The sequence below is a fragment of the Rhinoderma darwinii genome, chromosome 9, assembly GCF_050947455.1.
Source record: "Rhinoderma darwinii isolate aRhiDar2 chromosome 9, aRhiDar2.hap1, whole genome shotgun sequence".
In the NCBI taxonomy this organism is placed as follows: domain Eukaryota; kingdom Metazoa; phylum Chordata; class Amphibia; order Anura; family Rhinodermatidae; genus Rhinoderma; species Rhinoderma darwinii.
This window is the reverse complement of record NC_134695.1, coordinates 69,939,869-69,966,923: the sequence shown is the minus strand read 5'-3', so window position 1 is coordinate 69,966,923 and position 27,055 is coordinate 69,939,869. Positions and strand designations below refer to the sequence as shown.

The following is a 27,055-nucleotide window of genomic DNA, read 5'->3' as shown; positions in this document are numbered from 1 at the left end:
TCACCCAGATTTCCCACCCAAAAAGATGTGACTAAGATATATATGAATGACAGGGACCCTGTACTGACCCAGAGGACCGGCTGAGCTGCAGTGTCCCCTGTAGAGCGCACACATCTGTCCCTGTCCCCTCTGGGGGCTCCGCTCCAGCACGCAGGCTGACATATCTTCCCCTTCCCTGTAGGCCGCAGCGCCGCGGTTGCTTGGTAACGGCTGCACCGGAAGTGAGCTTGGGAGGGACTTCCGGACACGTTTTGTTGATGGTTGCATCAGAATCTGAACAGGGATCAGGATGGCAGCGGCAGCCGGGGATCAGGGTGAGTGTGAGGGCGCTGTCACCCGGGTGTGGGGGCTCCATGTATAATATATATAGTGTATGTGCCGGCATTCATCCTGTGACAGCTCAGCTCTAGTCACTCATCTTCCATTCACTGCTGCCTCCAGAACTGTGCCGTCTATAGGGGGCGCCACTGCCTATGTTGCTATACTATAATGTTACATTGTTTCTTCATCGGTGGTAAACAATGGAAGTGATTAGATATTATGTATTCAGATATGCACATCGCAACACATAACAAATAGTGTGGCCATCTGCAACCATAATGCATCAGTCCCATATTGTTTCTTGAAGGGGGTTTTCACCACAGACATTGATGGCGTATTGATAGGATCTTCCATAAATGACTGATCGGTTGGGGTCGGAGTCCTCTTTCCCTATGCCTAGGACATTGGGATGCACTTTCTTTGTACAGCGCCCCTCTGACTAGGAGTCGAGTCGGGAATTGCAGCAAAAGTGCACAGTGCCAGGTTGGGAGTGACGCTCTGCGGGGTCTGCTGCACTTTACTAGTGTTTAGATCCTTCGCTCTATGGATCATAGGGTCAGACCCCTCCAGAAATCAGATGGTGATGGTATACGCTGCCGTCACATACTATGGTGTTTTTCCTTTTACATGTTATGTCTTCTTGCAGCTCTATAGGGTCATTGGAGAGTCTATGCCGCCAGCACAGGAGGCCTCTTACAATATCCTATAATTATAGCCTATCCCAAGGGGGCTCAAATTGCGCATTAAAATGTGCTCCCCCCCCCCATTTAGAGGATAGGGGGGCATTATGTGGGTAATGAAGCACCCAGTAAACTGTCTATTATAGATGACCGTACATTCTGTACAGGGTCTATTAATCCCATTTACTTTATAAAGTTACAATCAACGCTTATCAACCCTCTTATGTAATATTCATTGACAGATTCACGTCTGAGTTATGGGGCGCTGGCGGACGTCACCCGTCATCTGATGTGCCACTAATGACAAAAGATTTCCTAAAGGACCAAGACTTTTCTGTATTTCTATCTTGGATCCGTTATGAGAGGGTTAATCATTTGGAATCTTGTGTTCTGTGGGTGGAATGTGCTGCAGAGCATTGATCTCTAGTATATTACAGAACGCTCTGCAGCAATGTTAGTAGCAGTTACTTTCGTTTCCATTTTTATATGAGTTTATACAGTCGAAACTCAATGCAGCATCTGTAACAGGCACCCCCTCCCCCGCCCCAGCATCACGTGCCATTTAATGTACTGCTGTCCTCTTGTGGGGCATTTTGACTGTATTTGTAAGGGTATGTTCACACAGCTTATTTACGGACGTAATTCGGGCGTTTTACGCCTCGATTTACATCCGAAAATGCGCCTCGATAGCGTTGGCAAACATCTGCCCATTGAAAGCAATGGGCTGAGGTTTGTCTGTTCACACGAGGCGTATATTTACGTGTTGCTGTCAAAAGACGGCGCGTAAATAGACGCGCGCGCCAAAGAAGTGTCATGTCACTTCTTCAGACGTAAATGGAGCCGTTTTCCATGGACTCCATGGAAAACCAGCTCCAGTTACGTCCGTAATGGACGCGGCGTTCAAGCGCCTGCACATGCCGTTACGGCTGAAATGACAAGGCTGTTTTCTCCTGGAAACAGCCCAGTAATTTCGGGCGTTACGGACGCTGCCGTGTGAACATACCCTGAGAAGGAGGATGCAGACTGCAGCACAGATCTCTCTCTTGTCCTAATAGTTTGCTACATTGTATCAATGAGAAAAAAAATTATCAGTCTAAGGGTATGTTCACACGTACACGTCCGTTACGGCTGAAATTACGGCGCTGTTTTCAGGCGAAAACAGCTCCTGAATTTCAGACGTAGTGGCAAGTGCAGGCGTTTTTCGCATCGTCCATTACGAACGTAATTGGAGCTGTTTTTCAATGGAGTCAATGGAAAACGGCTCCAATTACGTCCCAAAAAGTGACATGCACGTCTTTGACGTGGGCATCTTTTTTACGCGCCGTCTTTTGACAGCGGCGCGTAAAAAAAATGACCGTCTGCACAGAACATCGTAAAGCCCATTCAAATGAATGGGCAGATGTTTGCCGACGCTTTGGAGCCGCATTTTCGGCCGTAATTCCAGGCATAAAACGCCTGAATTACGTCCGTAAATAGGGTGTGTGAACATACCCTAAGGCTTCGTTCACATCTGCGTTGGGGTCCCGATCTGACGTTCCGTCGGAGGTTTCTGTCAGAACGGGACCCTGAACAGACACGAACTGACACCGGGGGTTTCCGTTTCCATCACCATTGATTTCAATGGTGACGGATCCGGTGCCCATGGTTTCCGTTTGTCTCTGTTGTGCACCGGACCCGTCGTTTTGCCGGAAGCAATAGCGTAGTCGACAATGGTGATGGAAACGGAAACCTCTTGTGTCAGTTTGTGTCTGTTCATGGTCCCATTCTGACAGAAACCTCCGACGGAACGTCAGAACGGGACACCAACGCAGATGTGAACGAAGCCTAAGGTCCGGGCTGCTTCACTACAATGTAATAAAAAAAAAAAGATGTTAAACGTCTGCTTTGGAATCTCCACAACAACGAAACGTCGATTGGAGTTTTTAGTGGGAAGAGCTGGTGCCCAAGTGCTTGACGACAAGCATGTGTTTCCCTGCCGAGAGTGTTACTCACGCTTAGTCTCTGTTCACACCGGGCGCATGCGCTGTGTAAAAGCACACAGCCGCAGGGAATTCTGGCCGAAAAAACGCACCAAATTGTGGTGCAGTTTTTCAGCCGGAATGTCCCATGCGAAAAACTGCACATAGAAGAAAAAAGATTCATAGTTATGTAGCCGTGGCGACGCTCCCCTCTGCATGCCGGCCTCCTGGCATGACGTTTCATCGCATGTGACCGCTGCGGCCTGTGATTAGCTGCAGCAGTCACATGGGATGAAACGTCATCCCAGGAGGCCGGCCTGGATGAAGAAGCACAGAATTCTGGGTATGTATAAGATTTTTATTGTTTTTCTGAGTTGCGTTTTTTCCGGCGGAATCGCAGCTTTTCAGTTGCAAAAAAACGTAACATCTGCTATTTGTTGCGGGTTTTGCCTCTCTATTGAATTCAATTGGGTGACCCACAACAAATAAGCAGTGATTATGGAAATACAGTTGTCATGCTGCGGATTAATAAACCGCACCGCAGGTCAGTTTCTGTGCGTTTTTTTTTCACTTATCATTCACGCAGCGTGTGGAGATTTGTTCAAAACCCATCCACTTTGCTGCTGCTGTATTAGGCCTTATTCACACCAACGTGTTATACGTCTGTGATTTTCACGCGCGTCGCACGGACCTATGTTAGTGAATGGGGCCGTTCAGACTGTCAGTGAATTTCACGCAGCGTATGTCCGCTGCGTAAAACTCACGACATGTCCTATACTTGCCCGTGTTTCGCGCAGCACGCACTCATTGAAGTCAATGGGTGTGTGCAAATCGCGCACGGCACACGGAAGCACTTCCGTGTGCCGCGCGTGGTTCGCGCTACAGTAGTAAAATAAATAAATGAATGAAAACAGAAAAGCACCACATGCTTTTCTGTTTGTAAACCTAAAACCAGAGTTTCATAATGATGCCAGATGCGCGAAAATCACGCAGCCGCGCACCATATGCCGATGCCACGCGGACCTTTTGCGTGCGCAAATCGCAGCGTATTTTGCGCGCGCAAAACGGACATGTCCGTGTGAATAAGGCCTTACGCTGAGGATTTTCCGCAACTAAATCCGTTGCGGAAAATCTTTAGTATTTACGCTATGTGTGGTTTTCCGGGGCCTTAAAAAATTGAGCAAAAAGCAGAAAAGTGTATAAAATACAAAAATATATATACTCACCTGTTCATTCGCCTGCCACTCCAGTGCCGCCGCCCTGGTGGTCCCCTGCGGTCTTTCTTGACTTCCCGGCAGTGATGAGGTGCCGCAGCAAATCATTGGTTGATGCTATCAAGTATTGCGCGCCTCCGCTGCAGGAAAGTCAACAGAGACCAGCTGGGACCACCGGAGCGGCGGCGCTGGAGCAGCAGGCGAATGAACAGGTGAGTATAGGTTTTTTATTTTATACATTTTCCTACTGTTTGTTCATTTTATTTAAATTTTTTTAGGTCCTAGAAACTCCTTGAGGACCTCTCATGTCTCTAGAAAGGTAATGTTGCCCCTGATTCCAGCGCCGTTTATTTGATGTTGCCAGGTGCCTCCCTGCACCCGCCATCAGCCCGATTGTTGTTTTTTTTTTTTTTTTAAATAAGAGACGGTACAGTCTTGGTGAGACAATCCATTTAAAGGGGGCGCCTGTCAAACTTTGGTATTGTGCCCATCAGCTGCCACAGCCTGGAGAACTACTATGTTCATTCTACTTTCAGCGCCTCTGCTGGTGAAATTAAGTACTACACCACTGAATTCAAAGGGGCTTCAATGGACACTGGCAGTCCTCCAGAGCGGAGGGCTCTACCTGACATGGCTCTAGCTGATTGAGGGGGTTTCCTATCTTTTTATCCCACTGTTAATAGATGGTTGCCACGCTGCCGGGTGTTTATGTATGAAAGATTTTGTGGCCTGGCTTCTGTGACTTCTCGTTCCAGGGACTCAAGTCTTTCTCTGGATGCGTTGCAATAACTTGAGAATATTGCACCATACCCGCTCAGCCTGACCTGTTATCTTACAGTGATAACAGTCTAGTGGAAAATAAGTTTATAAAGCCGAGCGACCATGGGGAGGAATCAGGACAGACAGAAATGTCCCCACTTTACTAGATAGTACAACAGATACAAAATGAACCTGCACCCCCCCCCCCCCCCCCCCCAATGGAAGTCAATGGGGAAAATGACTGCAAAACCCCAGGGACGGAGCTTTGTTACTTTGGTTGGGAAAACCGCAGCTGAGGCTCAAAAGCACGCAATGCCGGCTGGAATAGAAATCTAGAATCGTGCGTTGCTGACTGGTGTAGTATTTTAAGTGTAAGACGACGCACCATACAAGCGCCCGCTGTCAGCCCAGCGTAATACTGTTTAAAGGGATTCTCTGATTTTATGCAACTTTCTAATATACTTTGTTTTGCTTCCTCACCATTTCCAAGTTTTCTGCTTGCTGTCAGTGAAGGGGACTATTCTTCTTTTCATCCAGAGTTTACAAAACCTGCACAGTCCCAATATTTCTCACTGCTGAGGGTTTGCTACAATTGTATCCAGTCTAGACAATCATCCGTGAGCGAAATACATCAGCAGCACAAATGTCTTTACTGTCCTTGCTACAATGTATCAGTGCAGGTAAAATGTATCAGCGGACTATAAGGGTATGTTCACACGTACACGTCCGATACGCCTGAAATTACGGAGCTGTTTTCAGGAGAAAACAGCTCCGGAATTTCAGGCGTAAAGGCAAGTGCAGGCGTTTTTCGCTGCGTCCATTACGGACGTAATTGGAGCTGTTTTTCTATGGAGTCAATGGAAAACGGCTCCAATTACGTCCCAAGAAGTGACAGGCACTTCTTTGACGCGGGCGTCTTTTTTATGCGCCGTCTTTTGACAGCGGCGCGTAAAAAAAATGACCATCGGCATAGAACATCGTAACCCCATTCAAATGAATGGGCAGATGTTTGCCGGCGCGTTGGAGCCGTATTTTCGGACGTAATTCGAGGTTAAAACGCCCGAATGACGTCGGTAAATAGGGTGTGTGAACCCAGCCTTACAATTCTAGCAAACTGTCTGGTTTTCTGGATGTAAAAATAAAAATGTTACATTTGCTGACAATAAGCGGAAATTGTGAAAAGTGTGAGGAATCGAGACATAAATTATATTAGAATGTTGCCGAAAAATAAGATCAGAAACCCCCTATAATTGTTCGGCCTTCATCATATTATAGCGCAGATCTAGCCTGAGACTGATCAGAAGTGAATACTGACCCCCATGACTTCCGGGGGAACCCCATAGGGGTGTTTCATTGACAAATCACAGTTGCCAAATCTGATCTGCTTAGCAGCGGGACTCTGCAGGATTACTGTGACCGTGTCCATTGTCATCATGTATGTAAGGCAGAGGCCACGCTGTTTATGGGGGCACACCTCACATTTTGGGAACCGCTGCCATAAAATCTGCTAGTACCAACAATTATTAATGTCGTGGTCGTTATTGGGATTGAACGTGAACTGCTGGCACAGATACCAAGATAAAAGTGACATTAAAGTGTTTGTCCCATCGGAACAAGCACCGTCCATATAGAGTGTAAGGACATCATATAAGAAGAGGGGTCCCCGGCTTGGGATCCCCCTATATTAATTAGCGTGGAGAGCTGCCGGAAAGAGTGGCACTTGTTCCCCATCATTTTACATGACCAAGTATTACATGATTGCCCATCAATAGGTACATTTGCCTTGCAGTGTTGCCATAGGGAAATTGCGGACACTCCGAAAGCTGCTCCAGTGCAAACAGCTGAGAACCCGTATTATTATCTCACCGTTGAGGGAGCTGCCACACTAAAGGGGGTTGTACTGATGGGAGACACCTTAACATTTTCGGCACAGCTGAATGCAATATATTACTCTCTGTTATCAGCCAGTATAGGCTGTGAATGTGGTGACTGTAGTGTTCTCCAATGAGTGACATGAACACACCCTGCCTACATAATCACTACTATGTCTCATATGTGTGGCTCTTTTATAACGCATCTGTACTATTATAAGATGCTGACTTTAGGGTTAGTGTCCCTTTAAAATGTTAGCTCTGCTTTTCCTTATAACGTACCATATGAGCTCTGCTGTGTTTTTCATATATGAAGGGCACTTATGAGGATCTCGCTGTGCTGCAATTTCTACCCGTCCTCCGGGCCACTCAACCACCAGCTGCCTGAAGGCCGATCATGCAGGTGCAGTAGACTTTATGGCCCTCGGTTGGTTAGGCTTGTGATAGGCTTCTTAGGGAAGAGGAATAGTGTGGGAGGCAGTGAATTATCTACTATGGATACAGTCCAGGGAGCTGCGCTATTGATTGATCGCTGTTTGCAGATGGCCGGAGATGATCAAAATTCCATAGAAGAACATATTCCATCAGAATGACCCAAGACTGATTCCTATAATCCAGAAAGTCTGATAATCTGGCACTTGTCTTCATTACGATGTTTTATAATGTGGAATCTCGCAAGACTGAGCAGAGAGAAACAATTCTTCTGAAAGTTTCACGACCGTCCAATAATCCGCCACCCATGAGGTCTCTTGGATGCTGGATTAGACTGGGGTTACTTTGGCCGCTGCACAGGTCGTACGACCAAAGACCGATGTGTCGCCCTGCCTGCATCGCAGATAATGAACGTCAAAGTGGTCGCATTGCTACCCGCTGGTTGCCGCAACACAACAGTCACAAGGAATCGGACCTTGCTGGTTTTTTTTCGACAGTCGTGTTGCGGTCGCAACGAGGCCACATTGACTTTCATTACTTGTGGTGCAGGCAGGACGACACATCGATCTTTGTTTGTGCGACCAAAGTCGGGGTGTAGCCGTGGCTTTAAAGGAAAACTCCATCCGGGATTTTGATCTAATTTAGGCTGGGTTCACACGTTGCCGCAACGGCGCGGCCAAAACATCACCTCCATGCACGTTGGCACGGCTTTTAAATTGAGTGTAGCTAAAAGCGATTTGATAGTTAATGGGCGCGTGGTGCTTCAGGTAATACCATGCGGCGGCCACTAACCACCAACCTGCTTTTAGCTGCATTCAATTTCAAAACCGTGCCACGTGCATGCCAGCGCAGTTTCGGCTGCAACGAGTAAACCCAGCTATATTAGTCTACCATTTAAATCGCATTTTAATGATGAGCACCTTTTGCTTTTATGTATAGTCTTGATCTTGAGTTACAGCTTGTATGCAAAATACGTCTGAAATTACGGGGCTGTTTTCAGGCGTAATTGCAAGTCCATTACGGACGTAATTGGAGCTGTTCTTCATTGGAGCCAATGAAAAACGGCTCCAAAAAACGTCCCAAGAAGTGACCTGCACTTCTTTGACGCAGGCGTAATTTTACGCGCCGTCTTTGGACAGCGACCCGTAAAATTACACCTCGTCTGAACAGAACATCGTAAGACCCCATTGCAAGCAATGGGAAGATGTTTGCAGACGTATTGGAGCCGTCTTTTCAGGCGTAATTCGAGGCGTAAAACGCCTGAATTACGTCTGAAAATAGGTCGTGTGCACATACCCTAACTGTGCCGTTTGGTGGCGTGTCTGTCAGCGCAGTGCTGACCGATTCCAACCTGCAGCTAGCAGAATCCTCGGTGCAGCTTTGGGTGTGACTTGAGTAGTAGACATTATTTAACTCAAGATAGGTATCTGCAAAGTTGTTCTACATTTTATAGAAATGTAACCTGTTAACTTATTGTATTTGCTTCACGCTGTAATCTCTTTGGACTCATTAAGGAGTTAGATCATATAATGTCGCTTCATGCTACCAGGAGATTCCTACAGTATCATGAGGCTGATCCCATTATTTCTTGTGCCTGGCTGTAGTGGATAGTAACGCCTGGTGGATTTAGAAAACGGCTTGTTCCGATCCTATGATTCCTGCATCCCACTGTTGCATGTTGCCCGGTGCATGCCAGCGTGGCTCCACTCACCCATCTGTATGATCCTCTCTTGCAGCTGTGAGCTACCAGTCTGTTCTGAGCATTAGTGATGAGAAGGCCCGGCTGTCCGCCTTACATGACTTCCTCAGCTCTCGTAGTTACATCCAGGGCTACACTTTTTCTCAGGCCGATGTAGAGGTGTTCAGGCAGCTGGCAGCGCCCCCTCTTGACCATTACTTCCATGTGGTGCGGTGGTACAGGCACATAGCAGCAATTTCATCAGACCCTGCAATGCGAAACAACACCTATAACGCACAGCCATGTGAGTAGTCCTCCTGTGAGCATGCCTGGAAATGGATTTTGCTCTATGTTTTTGCATGAAACACTCAGATTTCCCATTGCAATGAAATGTGTCCATTTGTACCCAAGTGACATCATCCAAATTCATAATACTTTACAGTCTGTATTATGCTCCAGAGCTGCATTCACAATTGTGCAGGTTTCGGAGCTGAAATCTCTTCCCTGCTTGTTCAGTGTCTGCACAGTTTGTATTCTGGGAATTGTGGTCTTTACACCAGGCATAGGTTATTATGTCGTTATATTACCCTTGATATATAAAACATTGTGGTTGATGTAAGACGTAGGAACCTTACATTGGGCTTTATCATTGAACATCCCTGGAGTCCTGATAAGAGCTCTATGTGGCCAAGAGATGAGGTTCCTGAGCAGACGACCCCTCCCCCCCCCTATTTTACCTTAGAACTTCCTAATGGGGTGCATGACAATGAGTTTTCTTAACTGGACAACCCCTGTAAAAAATCTGGTTCTATAAGGCAAAAGGTGCCCATGTAACTGCCCATTAAATAGAGCGTGTGTGTCACTCCTGTACTTGATGTCAATCTGTTTTATGTTAATTCAAGGTAAGGGGAGACGCGCACAGCCGCAGTGGACGCCCCCAGAAGCAAAAGAACAACCGCAACTGCGCCTGTACAACAGTCTAACACGCAACAAGGTGACGGCAACGTAAATGTGGTAACAAAACATCTCCTCTCTGGTTGGATTCTTCTCTTTCTCCATCTTCCCTGTTGCTTCGTCATTGCCTGGATAATGTAACGTAAGAAATCATGGACTGTGAGGAGGATCGATAGGTACAGGAACCATACAAAGTATTCGCCCCGCGGTGACCCATGCGGTTACACCATAATCTGGGGGGCAAATACTTTTTATAGGCCCTGGATTTTATGTCCTGGTGAGAGGCAATGACTCCCTGCAATGTTAACCATTTGATTCACGCGTTTTGAGGCTCTTTGTGTAATAAATAAATAAAGTTCTGCAACTTTCTAATATACTTTGTTTCCAATCCTCAGCGTTTTTGATATCTCTGCTTGCTGTCCGTGAATGGAATCATTGGTTGTTTACATTCAGAGCCTGAGAAGCCCATGTTGACCCAGTCCGGCCCACACTGCTCATTGTAATATTTGTTACAATGTATCAGTGTCGGTAAGAGCTACCAGTAGAGTCCAGGGCGGGAGATAGAGTTGGCTACTGCTGTGTTTAGCTGTAAGACGGTTGCTTACACTGATACATTACAACAGGCCCTCAGTTGCGTGAGCAGTACAAGGTATGGGATGTTTCCATTCACTGACAGCAAGCAATGAGCTTGAAAATGGTGAAGAATTGAAAAGTATATTCCAAAATTATGAAATTTTTTATTATGCAATGATTAAAGCAAAACTAAACTTTTAAAAAGCTATTGACATGTCCAAAGTTTTGATCGGTGGGGGTCCGATCATTGAGTCCCCCCTCCAATTGCTAAAAAGAAGCGGTAGAAGCGCTCAGGTGAGTGCTGTGCCGCTTAGTTTCTGTTCGGCTGTGCTTGGAAAGCCGAGCGAGCGGTGTATGGATTCACAGACTTTCTATTGAGCCTGTACACTGTTTGCTCTGCTTTCTGAGGACAGACGATGAGAAACGAAGCCGCACAACGATCACCCGAGTGCTTCTGCAACTTTATTTTAGCAAATGGTGGGGGTCTCCATGCTCGGACCCCCACCGATCAAACTTCTGATATGTCTCTATGACATATCAGAAGTTTTTTGAAAGTTTAGTTACCCTTTTAAGCTTTATTCATGCTGGACATTTCCATTAATTTGTCGTCTTTCAGAATTCTCCACCGTAACAAGCGACTTTCTATTCAACTTTGGGTTCATTTTCTGTGTGGCTCTTTTTTTAGGAGGTGTTTGTACCGCGGAATGGTAAAAAAGTCACGTGGTATTGCTGTGGACCAACTGTATACGATGCATCACACATGGGACACGCCAGGTGTGTATAGGGCAGGGACCTCCAACACGTGGCTCCGCAGCTGTTGCCAAACTACAACTCCCAGCAAGCCCTGATAGCTGGAGAGCCACAGGTTAGAGACCACTGGTCTACCTGTCACTGACAGAAGATAAGACGTGGAGTGTTTTGGCTGTTTTCTTGACTACTCGCTCGTTTCTTTCTTCTCACTGAGAATTTTTATTTAGATTTTTTTTAGGCCTGGGCAACATAACGTCTCTGATCGTGTATTAATGACTATTCTTATATCTATAGTGCTACAACAATCAGGTCTGACCCATGGAGATTTGTTCAGTGGGTTATCTGATAGACTGATCCCAGCTTCTTAACCCCTTGATTGCTGTGGAATCCCCCTGGTCGCGTTACGGGGCTTTCCTTAAATGGACCCCAGGGCTGTCTTTCCACATTGCATATATTAATTAAAAATCATGATCAAAAGGGTTAATCCTTTAAAGGTGTTATATAGTTTAGAAAATCCATTTACTCGATTAGAGAATTCTGAGTTAATAGAGGGGGGGGGGGGGTCATGGGTCCTCTGTTTAGGATCCTCATCTCTTGACCGGAGTGGATACATAGAGCATCTCTCTCGCTCTCTCTCTGGAGGACCTGTCCTGTCCTGTATTACACAGACAACACATTGATATGAATGGACACTGTAATGCTTCATTTCTCCTGTGGTGGCGCTGCAGGGAAATTGTACACTTACTGCCAGGTTTCCCCACAGATTACAGTTGATCGCTGGTAGTCACAGCAGGGAGACACTTTGTGATCAGCTTATTAACAAAGTAAGGATTATCTAAAGTGGAGAACTTCTTTAATAGTATAATTTTTTTTAAATAATAATAGAAAGAAATTTGTATGAAAAAAATGCAATCTGTCTTTTCGTTTTTTTTGGAGGACGCGCCAGTAACATATAAATTGTGACTCGTAAATTGTGCATTTTTAAAGCAGCGTCTTCAAAAACCGCACGCCTGAAATTGTCTCACCTTCGCTTTCCCTTCGTGCCTGCTTTCAGGTCTTATATATCCTTTGATATCCTCAGAAGAGTCTTGAAGGACTATTTTAAATATGACGTCTTTTACTGCATGAACATCACAGACATTGATGACAAGGTGACTGTTTCTTGCCCCGCTGCTTTGCTGTTTTCTCTCTTCCCGCTGCAGATATGTAGATTTAATATTTTTTTTTTCCTTTCCTTTGCTTTAGATCATAAAACGGGCCAGACAGAATTATTTGTTTCAGCAATACAAAGACAGCCAGCCTGAGGCCACCGCTGTACTGGGAGATGTGAAGACTGCACTGACGGTATGTGCAGCCCGAAATCTGAGCAAGGGAACTGGGTGTTATACAGGTGTCAGGCAGACTTAAAGGGGTTGTCCAGGATTAGAAAAAAAATTCTGCTTTCCACCAGAAACGGCGCCAAACCTGTCCACAGCTTATGTGTGGTATTGCAGCTCAGACCCATTTGCCTTTAAATGGGGTATTCTCATCATAGATATTTATGACATATCCACAGGATATGCCATAAATGTCTGAAAGATACGGGTCCCAACTCTGGGACACGCACCTATCTCCAGTCCCCCATCCTGCTTGATGAGGCGGACACCACATCTAGGCAGAGAATGAATGAAGAGGTGGCCACGCACCCGTACAACTCCTCTAATGAAAAGCTCACAATATACAAAATCCAGCCCTATGTTTAATCAGCAATCGCTTGTATAGAAAGCCAACATCCTCTGCTTGTTCAGTGTCTGAACAGAGCCTTCTCTGGAGATTTGCATTCTGGGACGTGTCCTCTTTACACCAGGCACCGTACAGTCATCTGCTGTAAAGAAATCGAACTGCCTCCTTTATCTTAAATCTTATATCTACCACATATTGACATGTAGCATAAAGTAGTTATCATGGGACAGGGATTTTCTGGATGTCACTCGTCTCATTGAAGAACACTACGGTCAGCGTTACTTCTAAAGTTTCAAAGCTTTATTAGTTTTCTCATCTTTTGCTGATCCCAAATTCCAGCCTTTGTTATAAAGCATTGTCAATCACAGCTGAATTCACAATTCTGCAGACTTCAGAGCTGGAATCTCCCAGCATTCCCTTCTTGTTCAGTCTCTGCACAGAGCTTGCTCTGGTGATTTGCATTCTGGGAAGTGTCCTCTTTCCACAAACTAACTGCCCCCCTGCATCCTAGAAGATCAGCTAGGCCGACATCGCAGCAACAGCTAAAGTGTCGTACAAAACCTAATTTATACCCTGATATCGGACACCTGTCTTGTGAAGACTGCTTAGCTGACAGGTGTCCTTTCTTCCAGCCATTTATAATCAAGGTCAGTGAGACGACAGATCCGGATAAGAAGCAGATGCTTGAAAAAATTCAGACCGCGGTGATGGCCGCCATCCATCCCCTTGAAGAAGCGATCAATAAATCTGCAGGTGCTGAGGAAGTTCACAGACCCGCACAGGTAGGAGCGATCACTTAGAAATGAGTTGTCAATGTCGTCCTGTTTTACACCGGGGTCTTAGTGATTATATTAAAGCTTTGCTTTGCCTAGACGTTACTGCAAGAATCCGCAGATCTGCTCTCAGACTGGCTGGACACGAAGAAGGGGGCAGAAGTGACGGACAACTCCATCTTCTCACAGCTCCCAAAATATTGGGAAGGAGAGTATCACAAAGACATGGAAGCTCTGAACGTAAGTCATTGTATACTCCGTTATGGAAGACCGTTCCCTCATGTATCATGTTACCTACCAGAGCTGACAGACTTCATAGCAAGACTACGTTCACACAGGGCAGATGCGCTGCGTTAAGGTACACAGCGTATCTGCCCAGAGAGCATTCTGGCTGAAAAACCGCACCAAATTTGCTGTTATCGGCCAGAATGTCCGGTGTGGACAACTGCACATAAAAACAGATACTTACCTCTGACGCCCTGCAGACCAGCCTCCTGGGATGACGTTTTATCCCATGTGACCGATGCATCCTGTGATTGGCTACAGCCGTCACGTAGGATAGAACGTCATCCCAGGAGGCCGGCCTGGACGATGAAGCACAGAATTCTGGGTATAAGATTTTGGCTTTTTTCCTGAGTTGTGTTTTCTGGTGGCAGAATTGCAGCTTTTCCGCCGCAAAAAAACGCAACATCTGCTGTTTGTTGTGGGTTTTACCTCCCAATTGAATTTAATGAGGAAAACCTGCAACAAAAAAGCAGCGTTTACACAAATACAATAGACATGCTGCGGATTAAAAAACCGCAGGCCAATTTCGGAGCCTTTTTTCCGCTTATCATTTACGCAGCGCGTGGAGGAGATTTGTTCAAATCATCCACTCTGCTGCTACTGTATTACGCCGTGCATTTAACTCAACGAAATACGATGCGGAAAAACCGTAGTATTTACGCAAAGTGTGAACTCGGCCTAACACTGCCTGTCTGAAACGACAGGTCCTGTAATGTTAGGTGCACCCTAAAAACTAAGGTCAGGTGGTATACCGATATGTTAATAAAATTACAATGTTGGAATGCAACAATATGTGGATATGGCAAAATTCTGACTATGTAGGATTTTGGACCCGTCTCCCGATCCTTTGAAACCCTTATCTTGACCTGATGTGGTCCGGAAGGGAGGAGGAAACACATGGGCACGGCGCTATATAGCCATGCCCGTAATTATACTACTGACCTGGTGGATAGTTCATGTTCGCTCGCAGCCTTTAAGTCCTATGACCCTTCTGTAGCCTTTGGCCACCAGACCCCCCCCCCTTTCCTTTCCGCTTTTAAAGGGGTTGTCAGGTTTAGAAAAACATGGCTGCTCCCCTCCAAAAACAATGCCACATCTGTCCATGGTTTGTATCTAGTATTGCAGCTCAGCCCCATTCACTTTAAAGGGTTATTCCCGTCTTCTAAAGTGATGGCATATAGCTAGGATATGCCATCAATTTATGATTGGTGGAAGTCCGACCCCTAGGACCCCCGCTATCCTTAGAATAAAAAGGCCACAGAATTGAATTTGCGTTGCGTCCCCTTCTAGGTTTTTCCCTGCACTGAGGCGCTCCCGGCCACACGGCTATGCAGGGAGCTGCAGCTGTCCCCAATCTCTTAAGTGCAAGGAAAAACAATTAGAAAGGGTCACAACGACGTGGCCCCTTCATTCTCAGGATCGGTGGGGGTCCCAGAGGTGGAACCCCCATCGATCATAACATGATGGTATATCCTAGCGATATGCCATCACTTTATAAGATGAGAATAACCCTTTTTAAGTGAATGGGGCTGAGCTGCAATACCAGATACAACCCATGGACAGGTGTGGCGCTCTTTTTGGAACAGAGTAGTCAATCTCCTCTAATTCTGACAACCCTTTTAACTCTATTCTGACTCCTTTACTCCACACATAGTTTGAGCATTCCTGTCCCTCCTGCCGAGGGCTGCGTAAAAAATGTCATCAGCTCACATGCCGCACATTGTTCACGTTTGCTCTGTTAGATATTGGATCTAGTGATGTGGATCTGGGGCGGACAGGGTCACCGCTGATCGTCATGATTGTTTGATTAATGGATATTTCTCTTTGGCAGGTTCTACCTCCGGATGTGCTCACACGGGTCAGCGAGTATGTGCCAGAGATCGTAGAGTTTGTGCAGAGAATTGTGGATAATGGTTATGGGTAGGTCCTTGCTGTACAGTCATGTCTGCAGCCGTCAGCGCTCCATCACATGACTTACATTGCTTTTTAATAAGAATTCATTTTCTTGCAGCTATGAGTCCAATGGATCGGTTTACTTCAGTACAGCAAAGTTTCATGCCAGTGATAAACATTACTATGCCAAGTTAGTGCCAGAAGCTGTAGGAGATCAAAAAGCTCTTCAGGAAGGAGAAGGTGAGTGGTGTCCATTCTCCTCCACTAGTGATCTCCAACCGGTGGCAACTCCCAGCATGTGTGCGGCCATCGGGCTCTGCTAGGAATCGTATCTTGGCAATAGCTGGAGAGTCGCAGGTTGGAGACCACCATGCATGACCATCTGATGAATCTTTACCTGTAACTGTTATAGCCAGATTTAAAGGGGCTGTCCAGGCACGTTGCCATTTCTCCACAGGATAGGTCATCAATATATGATAGGTGGGAACCGACATCCGGAGCCCGCACCAATCAGCTTTTCCGGCTGCCTCCAGGCACCAGATGTTAGGCAGTGGTCGGTGTTGGAAGCAAATGGCTCTGTACACTGTATATCGGCCGTGCTGCATTACTGCAGCTTTGCGCCTATTCACTTGAATAGTAGCAGAGCTGCACCGTGGCCACTATGCTGTGACCGGAGCCATTTTCTGCATGGACATCCGGTGCCTGGAGGCAGCTGGAACAGCTGATCGGTGCGGGGTCCGCACGTCGGACCCCCTCCGATTGTATACTGATGACCTATCCTGTAGATAGGTCATCAGTATGAAAAATCGCCCCGTGCCCGGACAACCACTTTAACTGTTCTGCCCTTTGGTCCTTCCCATATAATGACCTCTTCTATACAGGTGACCTGAGCATCTCTGCAGATCGGTTAAGTGAGAAGCAGTCGCCCAATGACTTTGCCCTGTGGAAAGCATCGAAGCCTGGGGAACCATCATGGGACTCTCCTTGGGGAAAGGTTAGTCCGTGCAGATTTCTGTTTAATTCTTTTCAAGGAACATTCCTTGCAAAACTGATACACTGTGCCGTCCCTTGTACAGGGGCGGAGCATGACAAAGGGATTCTCTTGCTGCTGTTGTTTGAATGCCTGTGTCATTTACTGCCCCCTATAATACTCCACCAGGTATAACACAGTGTATCAGTTTTGACTAGAGTGTTGCTTTAATTCTTTTTAAAAGTTTACCAGGCTGCTACATTTTCAGTCTTCAGTATGAGTCTTGAATAGTTTTTAAGCTGTCCACGGTTTCCATTCTGTTTTTTCTGTAATGGAAATCCACTTTTTATGCAAAGACTTCCTGCTGAGCTTATACCACGCTTCTGCTTATTCACACCAGCCAAATTGAAGAAGCTGAGCTGCGGTGTAAAGCATGGGGGTCAAACAGTTTGAGCCTCTGATGAGACAGGAGGTGGATTTCAGTCTACCTCGGACCCCAATGGACAATGTTGGAGTCACTGATTATTGCTGTGGCCTAATGTAGCAGAGAATTTTTAGAATAATTGCTTATTTGTTTATTTTAGGTGCATTGGTGCAATAAAAATGGTTACAAAGTACACGTAAATGGTTTAATATGTGTTGTCCGTGTTGTTTGTGTAGACTGTACTACATTTTAATTGTATATTATTACTCTGAAGGGTCGCCCTGGCTGGCACATTGAGTGTTCAGCGATGGCTGGCTCCATCCTGGGAGAATCCATGGACATTCACGGAGGGGGATTCGATCTGCGTTTCCCCCATCATGATAATGAACTGGCTCAGTCTGAGGTATGTGGAGGCTTTGTCCTTCGGTTCCTTTGTATTGGACCTTCCTCATTTTAACGCGGTTTCTCCCATACTTTAGGCTTACTTTGACAATGACTACTGGGTGCGCTATTTTCTCCATACCGGTCACCTGACCATCGCCGGCTGCAAAATGTCCAAATCGCTGAAGAATTTTATCACTATTAAAGACGCGCTGCAGAGAAATACAGGTACGTGAAGCAGTCCGGCTTCACACTGCATTGGTCTTCTGTTCTGTTGTGGTCTCACCTGTTTATGCTGTAAAGTGAATATCCGCCCTTAAACACCATTTTTATTTTTATTTTTTTAAATCTAGGTAGGTCCAAAAGTCTGTTCCAATTAATTTCTTAATGTCTTTGTATTGTCCAGGTCTCCAAATCCTCTGCACATAGAGGTAAAATTAAAATTCTATCTTCCTGCAACCTCCACTAGAGGGAGCTTAGGAGGTTACTGAATACTGATTATCCATTGAAATCAATAATAAAACAGTATACAGTAAGCTTCTCAGCTCCCCCTAGTGGTGACTGTAGGCAGACAGAATTTTATATTTTATCTCCGGGGCTATGCAGAGGATTTGGAACTCTGTATCAGAAAAACGGAGCTCTGTATTAAGATATTAATCAACACAAAATATCAAACCAAAAATGACATGACATTAAAAAGTGGAGTTTCACTTTTAGAGAGTTTACCAATTATATTCTAAGTAAACGGCATTGATTGTATAATGGAAAGTTCCACAACTTTTTAATATACGTTTTGTTTAAATGCCTTATCATTTCAAGATCTCTTCTTGCTGTCGGTGAATGGAAGGCTGACCCAAAACTAGCAGTGTAAAAAATTCCTCGGGACTTCAGGCTGATACGTTTTACGTACACTGATACATTGTAGCAAACTCAAGACAGGAGAAAGATCTGAGCTGCTGATTTAGCTGACCGAGAGTTGCCTAGACTGAATATAAATGTGGCAAACACTCAGCTGTGAGAAGGATTAGGTCTTTTGGGCTTTTCAGCATCTGAATGTGAACGCGAATGTTTCTTGTCACAGCAAGCAAAGATCTTAAAAATTGGGAAAAAAGCAAAGTATATGATAAAGTCGCCGAACTTTTCATTGCACAATTTCCCATGATAAGCGTTGTCTTTGCAGCACGGCAGCTGCGTCTCGCTTTCCTCATGCACTCCTGGAAGGACACACTGGATTATTCTAACAACACGATGGAGTCGGCCGTCCAGTACGAGAAGTTCATGAATGTGAGCGGTTCTATCCTTCGTCTCTACATTGTAACAGATGGATATGTCTGTCTCCTCTTATTAGCCGGTACTGTGTAGAACATCAGGGCGGCCATTGATCCTTTTATGTTTCCTAGGAATTCTTTTTAAATGTGAAAGACATTATGAGGGCTCCTACCGACATCACCGGTCAATTTGTGAAATGGGAATCTCCCGAGATTGACCTCAACAACAGGTGAACCCCCTCATGTTGTCTTTACTGTGCCGGCTCTGCGCCTTCCATGTTGGCTTTGCCTTAGTGATATCTCCTCTCTGCTCCACCAGTTTCTATAACAAGAAGTCCGATATACACTCCGCCCTGTGTGATAACATCGACAGCCGGACCGTCATGGAGGAAATGCGGGCGCTGGTCAGTCAGTGCAACTCGTACATTGCCGGCAAGAAGGTGGCTAAACAGCCCCCCAATAGGATGTTACTGGAAAGTATCAGCACCTACCTGACCCGCATGCTCAAAGTAAGTGACTCCTGCTTCCTGTTTAACCGCTTCATTACCAGCGTTTTGGGTATACGGCTTCTATGCAGACTGATTTGTCTCCATGGTAACAGATCATTTCTGTGCAGTCTGATCCTGCTGTCCCCTACCGAATGTATGTTAGACTATGAGACAGATGGAAAAAGGAGTAAAACTGCCAGGATCTGACTACACAGGGTTTGTTTGTAGTCTGTAACCATAGAGACACACAGGTCTTTATAGGAGCTTTATAAGGAAACCATTTGCAAAGCTTTTATTTTTATTCAAGAAGTATTGGAACAATAAACAAAAAATGGTTTTATGGGTGGCACTTTTAACCCTTTAGGATTTGGAAGTACAATAGGGTAGCATATTATACTGATCGATTGCGTCTGGGGTTATAGATTGGATTATTGAGGCGTTTAAATTTTTTTTCTTTTCACATTATTGTAATTATTGTACTATATTAACATTTTTATATGTGTTTCTTTACAATGCAGAAGACTTCTCTGTATTATGACATTTTGGCATTCAGGGCTGATCTGGTTCTTGGCACAAATCGTAGCAAAAATATAGACCTACCTATAGCAGGCGTAGATTTTATTTTCCATCAAACCGTTAAAAATGCGCGTGTGCTTTTTTTTTTTTTTAAACAAAACAACTTTTGGCGCAAATAACTCCAACTATCTCTTTTACTTACACTGGCGTATGATACACCAGTCATAGTAAATGTGTAATGAGATTGAGAAAGCAGAAGCAGTAAAAAAATAAAAAAAAACTCTTCTGCTTTCTCGGTAAGTAGTGAACTCCCAACTTACAACAATACTTACATGGACAAAGCGGAAAACCTATAAGTGACCCTTCAAGATGTTAGATCTCATTAGACATTCCAGAACGAATTAATAATTAAAGTAGTTCTCCGCTATAGACAAACCCCAATGTGTTAGAAGAGTCCCTGACTATAAGCGGATCACAAAGTGTCCGCCGGCGATCAGCTGTAATCCGTGGGGAAACCTGGCAGTCAGTGTTCAGTTTCCCTGCAGCGCCACCACAGGAGAAACTAAGCATTACACAGTGTCCGTTCATATCAATGTGTTATCTGTGTAATACAGGACAGGTCCTCCAGAGAGAGAGATGCTCTATGTAACCGCTCTACACTCTGACCAAGAGATGAGGATCCTGAACAGAGGACTCCATTGTCTCAGAATTCCCTAATATTGTGTATGGAAAGGGTTTTTTAAACTGGACATCACCTTTAAGTTAACACAAAGTTTTCCATTGTTTTCTAGATCTTTGGAGCTATAGAGGGCGAGGAGCCCATTGGATTCCCTGTTGGAGGAAATGCACAAAATCTTAACGTAAGCTCGCTTCTCCTGTCTTTCCTGTAACTGTGATATTTCTTTTATAATATTTTACTATTTTAAGTTGACATTTTGGTTTTTCTGTGGTTTCGATCCCAATGATTGCTGTTAAGCGCCCCCTTGAGGCTAAATGATGGTAATTGCAATGGACGGTTTCACGTTTTATTCTTGTAGTTGGAATCCACAGTGATACCGTACCTTCAAGTACTCTCCGAGTTCAGAGAAGGAGTTCGACAGATTGCCAGAGAGAACAAAGGTAAGACCAGCCAGGATGTCCTGAGTAGGGTTGTCACGATACCAGCATTTGGATTTCGATACCGATACTTCGTGTAGTGTTGCGATACTCAATACCAAATCGATACGTTTCCAACAATACTAAAAAAAAAAAAGTTCTTCCATTTTCTGATGTGAGGCGCGAGGTGTGATGAATTTTGAACCTCCATTACCTCACATTAAAAGTAATTTTTCCTATCATAATTGACAACATTGGGTTAATGTGTGAGGTACATGATGGGGTTAATTACTATTAATGTGAGGCACATGGAGGTTAAATTCATAACACCTCGTGCCTTACATTAATAAGTGAAAAAAGCAGTCTTTACTTTTTACAGCGGGCACATCATAAATTACGTTTAAATTTGTTGTGCAGGTTATTACGGTCGCGACGATACTAAATATGTGTATATTTTATGTATTGAGACTTTTATTTAAATTTTTATTGTAACATTATTTTATTTTTTTACTTTTAATGTACCGGCATATATCTATATGCCAGTACATTAGCCTGTGTATTGATGGTACACAGGCAATTGTTAGGACATACCTAAGAATGCCCTAACAGGAAATCTGGTTAGACAGCCCTGGGGTCCTTCAATGGACCCTGGGCTGTCTGCCCATATATGGTATGTTCCACGATTGCATCACAGGGATTCCCCCTTCTCATTTAACCCTTGAATGCTGCGGTCAGCTTTGATCGCAGCATTAAAGAGTATAGCGGTGGAGATCAGGGGTTTCTCTGATCTCCGCCGTTAGTGCGGGGCTGCGACTGAGTTTTACAGCTATTGTCCCGCTCCTGACAAGTGTCCACGCGAGTGATCAGCATGAGGTGAGGCGGCCGGTGCTGCACTAATGAGCGCCGGCACCTCAGACAGAACATGGGTGTGTTTTGCAGTGCGCCTGCCATGTTCTCTATCTTCATTAGTGCAGCGCCAGCCAAATCAGTGGAGCAATGGCTGTATTACACTGCCGCAGCCCCGCTGTAACTGCGGCCACACAGTTTAGTATCGAAGTATTGAACCGTTTGAGGGTGCACGGCATCTAAATAGTATCGATATTTCGATGCATCGTGCAACACTAGTCCACGTACATGTCCTTAGCCACAAACTCTAGCCCTATATTTCTACTAACCCTACTCCTGTTTCATCTGTATCACAGTCCACGTGGAAAATTGCGACGCTATATGACAATTCCAAATTCTAAATCCCCCCCCCCACTATATTTATGGAGGCTGACGCTACTATTATTGGTCCGATATAAATGAAATGTGTTCGTTCCTCCACAGTATTGGGAGTATTGCAGCTGTGCGATTCTCTTCGGGACGATGTACTACCAGAACTTGGTGTCCGACTGGAAGACCATGAAGGTAAGTGAATGCCTGTGTGATACAAGGATTAAAAAATAAAAGGTCATTTAATGGGGTTTTCCACCTAAATGTTGTTTTATTGCTTTCGGACCACCCCAATGTCTTCAGACATTGTGCTGCTCTGCATAAATTCTGCAGAGACGTTTTTTCACAGGTTGCAGCTGCACAGAAATCCAGAAATCATGTAGGAGACAGCCGGACCACGCAAAGAGAAGGGAGAGATAGTTGGAATGCCGGTAACTGATCCAGTCCCGGCAATCTCGTGATCAGCGGGTAGCTGCAGACCCAGATCAGCTCTACAGTGTATGGCCTCATGCACATGACCGTGCAGTATCTACGGTCAGTAAATACTGCACGGATGGGCCGCGGAGTGTCACCCGCATTGGCGGACCGTGCTCGCAGTAATAAGTATAGGAGCACGGTCTGTAAATGCGGAAATATTTTTTGCGGATCATTTCTACAGCCCGGGCACACACCAGTAAATATAGGGGAAGGTCTCTGTGGCCGATAGAAATTAATGGGTCATTATTTTATCCGCAATTACGGATCCGTAATTGCGGATAAAAATTCCGGTCATGTGCATGAGGCCTATGTCAGGAGGTTGTATTTCCCTTGTAACTAGGGCTCATATGGCAGCCACAGTTACAGGGAACTAAGAAATATACATGTCCCCCAAATGGTCTCTTCAGGACATTTTGAGGGGGCACAATGTGTAAAAAAATAAAGTTTGCCACCGCCAGCCCAAACTGCAGCCGTAGCCCCGACCTGATAAAACTATACAACCCTTATATGAAAATGGCTGTGACGGAATGGGGGACACTATTAAAAAATTTACTTTTAGTGGCACTTTTTGCTATTAAAATAAAAATAGAAAAAATGTGAAAAACGCATTTTTTTTTTTTTTACATTTTCCCAGATAACACCCCAAAAAAAAAAAAAATACTATTATAAAATGGCAAAAGATCAAAGCCCCATGTATCAGGGCAAATATGCAATATTATTTGAAAAGCCGAACTAAATATTTTTTTTTTATAGCCTTCAAACCCCCATGTACTAAGGAAAGCGAAACTATGTTTGGTCATAAACAGGGGAGAATGTCCTGGTCTGGAACTGGTTAATCAAATCTGATAAATAATGCAGACCAAGCCGGTGCATGGAACGGCATTACTGCTGCCAGGCTGCGTTTTCCTTCCCTGCCGTCAGCGCAGCATCAATCCAGGTTTGTCATTCGAGACGGACTGGTTTCTGTGGATACATTGCCTGACGCTTATGAGATAGTGACCACCCGTTTTTTTTACAAATTGCTGCAAATGTCCTAAAACAAAAAAAGCAATCCGCACTCACCTACTCTTTTTGCCTCGGCGATCTAGCAGTGATGCTGCGGCGGTCCTCTTGGTGTATTTGTTTACATGCAGGTAGCATGTGACCGCTGCAGCCAATCAGAGGGCTCAGTGGTGACTTGTCATATTCCTGGCAGCATGGTGCCCATCGCTGAGCATTCATGCCAGGAATACAGGTCAGCGCCCGGATAACCCCTTTAAATCCTTTGTGGTTTTTTTCTTTTTCTAGGACTCCCCACTGTGGTGAAACTTGTGGATAAAGAGACATTACTGAAGGAGAAGGAGGAAAAGAAAAAGGTAAGTCCGTCTTATTATAATTAAAGGGTTTATCTCATGAAGACCCCCCCCCCCCCTCCCCCAGCCATATGGCATTTTAGGGCATAAGTTCTTTATAAACTCTATGAGCCACAAAAGAGCTCTATATGGACGGCCACCGCACTGACAGACTCGGGCCGCACACATTGACCCGACAGAGGCCGAATGTAAATGTCCGTACTGATGTGGCCCCTTCCGTCCCCCAAAAATGTTTACATTTTACATGCTAGAAGACTAATGATGTAATAGAAGGAGACGTCTCGTCTTGCGTTTTTCCAGGTTGAAGAAGAGAAGAGAAGGAAGAAAGAAGAAGCTGCAAGAAAAAAACAGGAGCAGGAGGTAAATCATGCCGGGAAACTGCTCATTTCTATACATCAACTTTCCAGGATGATTAACCCTCAAGTGGGAGCAAAATAACAGGTCCCTGTCAGGCACGATGAGTATATAAAGGGGTCTTTTATTAGGATCCTCCTCTATTCAGCTGACCATAGGCAGAGGATTTTTGATTTGGCTATGGCTATCTTGCCCGACTTTCCCAAAGTCTGGCTCATCTAAACTGCCATGCTAATGTACATTGTTTCAATTCTTCACCATTTTCAAGATCCCTGCTTGCTGCCAGAGGATACAAACATTCTTGTTTGCATCTGGAGTCTGAATACCCATCCTGATCATGTCTGACACAGGTGCAGGGCTTATTATAAGACAAAGTTCTGATACGATCCCTGTACCTGTGCCAGACATGATCGGGGCGGTATTCAGGCTCTGACTGTAAACAAGAATGTTTACATTTACGGACAGCAAGCGGAGATCTTGAAAATTGGTGCTCAAAGTATATCAGAACGCTGCAGAACTTTTCATTATACACTGATTAAGCTCTATTTCCATAAGATTGCTGGTCAGCTTGATCTCCAGGGTGTATCTGACCGTCATCCAGATCTTTATTCTCTGACTGTTTTGTGTTTTCCCCCCTCAGGCAGCAAAACTTGCAAAGATGAAGATTTGTCCAAGTGAAATGTTTAGGACGGAAACTGACAAATACTCAAAGTTTGATGAAAATGTGAGTAGAGCACAAATGAATACATCTTTTGTTCTTGGGTTTTTTATGGAGACCCGCTAGTCACTTAGTCACCGTGTAGTCGGCATGATACAATAAAATTTGTTTAACTTTTCGAGGAGCTTTGTATGGGGACGAGTGGTCGTTACTCTGATCGCTCGTCCCCATATATTATCCTCATGTCGGCAGCAATTGTTATCATGACGGCAGCGCGTCTGTTTACACAGGAGATGCGCTGCCGACAGTGATAACATTTCAGTTTTTTAAAAACGATACGACCAGCAGATGATGGAGTGTTTGCTCGTTCATCCGCTGATCGCTGCCGTGTTTACACAGGATAATTATCAGCAACGAGCGTTATGTAAACGCTTGTCTGCCCGATAATCGCCCAGTGTAAAAGGGCCTTAACAAGCTGTGATCTTTTTTTCCTGCTCTCACTTGTAGCTCCCCCCTCCCCTACAGAGACACAGGACCGGGAAGTAAAACTTTTCATCCTCCTTCCTGACTTTGAGTGCTGAACCCCGAATATTGCACGTAGAGCTTTGATCCTGGTATCAGTTGGCACCTAGCCCTCCTATATATCCTAGTCTTCGCAAAAATTAAAAGTCATGACATATTTTAAATACGTCCTTGGCAGTGAAAGTGTTAATCCGGCATCAATGGGACTTTATAGTTGCCAGATTATCAGACTTTCTAGATTATCGAATGCCGGATTAAAGGAATTTGACTGTATATGTGTTTCTCTTGACAGTCTCGTTTTTTTGGGTTTTTTTTTCCTCCAGGGATTCCCAACACATGACACTGAAGGGAAGGAGCTGAGCAAAGGTCAAATCAAAAAACTCAGGAAATTCTATGAAACGCAAGAGAAACTGTACAAAGAATATCTGCAGATGGCGCAAAACGGCAACGCTTAACGGATAAACGCGACGACGGAAATGTGTGAACAAACTGTATCTATTACCGCGCGTTACGTGCCGGTAGCCATGTTGTAAGGCCGCCACCATGGCTTCCAGGGCTTTGTGACCTATAAACGTGGGGCTCGCTGCAGGTCCTGGCGCTGTCCTCCTACCAGCCTGACTGTTATCACTGTACAATCAGCAGCAGCGGGGATCACACCACTAGTTATATACTGCCAATCACACATAAATCAATTCTGTATTACGTGTCGTGTGTTGTTTTTTCTTCCCATTGCAAATCTTGAGTTTGCAAAGTATAGGGTTGTTTTAAGGGGATTTTTCACCAATAACATTGCTTAGATGTCTAGTTAGTGGGGCTCCGACCCCTTTGTAAAGTGCAATGTCCCCTTTGACCCCTAGGGTAGGGTATACAATATGTACAGCTACTACATTGTATTATATTTTTTGTAGCTGTGGTCCACAACCTGGTCAGAGCATGATTGGAGTTGTAGTTTTGTAAACGCGGTAGAGCCACAAGTTGGGAACCCCTGTTCTATAATATCAGGCCAGCTTGTAATATATAGGCACTGCTGCACTGATTCTATATGCCAGTGGTTGCCAACCTGTGGAGCTCCAGCAGCTGGAGAGCCACAGGTTGGCGGCGATTTCTTTATACTATATAGGTCAGGGTAGCAGTTAAGCAGGGGCTAGGGGTTCCCCGTCAGGTACAGGGTAGAAGAGTGAGTCAGAGGATTACTTGGCGCCAGCTGTCAAGGAGGGTGAACTACCAAATGGCCAGCAGGATGGTTGGGGGTGGAGTAACATGGCGCCTTGCCGCCTGCCCATTAGGACAGGGTGAGGGTTCCCATTATGAAGAGGTGGGGTCAAAAATATACTGAATATGGGAAACTACATTATTGGAATATTCATGATGTTCCAATATCGCAATATTACTAAGACTTTTGTTCACATCACATTTTTGAGCCTTATGTCGGAAATCCTCCAAAGGAGGCTGCAATGTGTGCCACTGTATAG

The 27,055-nt window shown here is 45.0% G+C and overlaps 1 protein-coding gene and 1 long non-coding RNA gene across 5 annotated transcripts in view; one reads left to right on the top strand and one right to left on the bottom strand.

The window, feature by feature from the left end:
• LOC142660961 (uncharacterized) overlaps positions 1-274 on the bottom strand; it is a 128,918-nt gene extending 128,644 nt beyond the window's left edge. For 2 of the 3 annotated variants that reach the window (XR_012850596.1, XR_012850597.1), the window contains exon 1: positions 69-274. This is a non-coding gene — a long non-coding RNA (uncharacterized LOC142660961). The remainder of the gene's footprint in view (positions 1-68) is intronic. The other variant, XR_012850595.1, reaches the window with a different exon arrangement.
• On the top strand, positions 206-26,285 carry CARS1 (cysteinyl-tRNA synthetase 1). 2 transcript variants are annotated; one of them, XM_075838071.1, is made up of 23 exons: positions 206-314; positions 8,972-9,217; positions 9,816-9,907; positions 11,126-11,214; positions 12,245-12,341; positions 12,436-12,534; positions 13,545-13,694; positions 13,785-13,925; positions 15,802-15,890; positions 15,982-16,103; positions 16,745-16,857; positions 17,532-17,660; positions 17,737-17,866; positions 18,819-18,922; positions 19,039-19,136; positions 19,226-19,415; positions 20,702-20,770; positions 20,948-21,029; positions 22,335-22,415; positions 23,985-24,052; positions 24,350-24,409; positions 25,044-25,127; positions 25,907-26,285. In XM_075838071.1, the coding sequence occupies exons 1-23, from the start codon at positions 290-292 to the stop codon at positions 26,036-26,038; spliced, it is 2,490 nt and encodes an 829-aa protein (XP_075694186.1). In that variant the 5' UTR covers positions 206-289; the 3' UTR covers positions 26,039-26,285. The 2 variants fall into 2 exon arrangements, with proteins under 2 accessions (XP_075694186.1, XP_075694187.1); XM_075838072.1 differs by lacking the exon at positions 8,972-9,217 and having other exon boundaries at positions 223-314.
• The last annotated feature ends 770 nt before the right edge of the window (positions 26,286-27,055 follow it).

Excerpts from the sequence above, each read along its gene's own strand:
- CARS1 (XM_075838071.1), top strand. The coding sequence starts at position 290 with ATGGCAGCGGCAGCCGGGGATCAGG. Across the intron at positions 19,137-19,225 it reads GAGATTGACCTCAACAACAG|TTTCTATAACAAGAAGTCCG; the intron begins GTGAACCCCCTC and ends CTGCTCCACCAG. Across the intron at positions 20,771-20,947 it reads GAAATGCACAAAATCTTAAC|TTGGAATCCACAGTGATACC; the intron begins GTAAGCTCGCTT and ends TTATTCTTGTAG.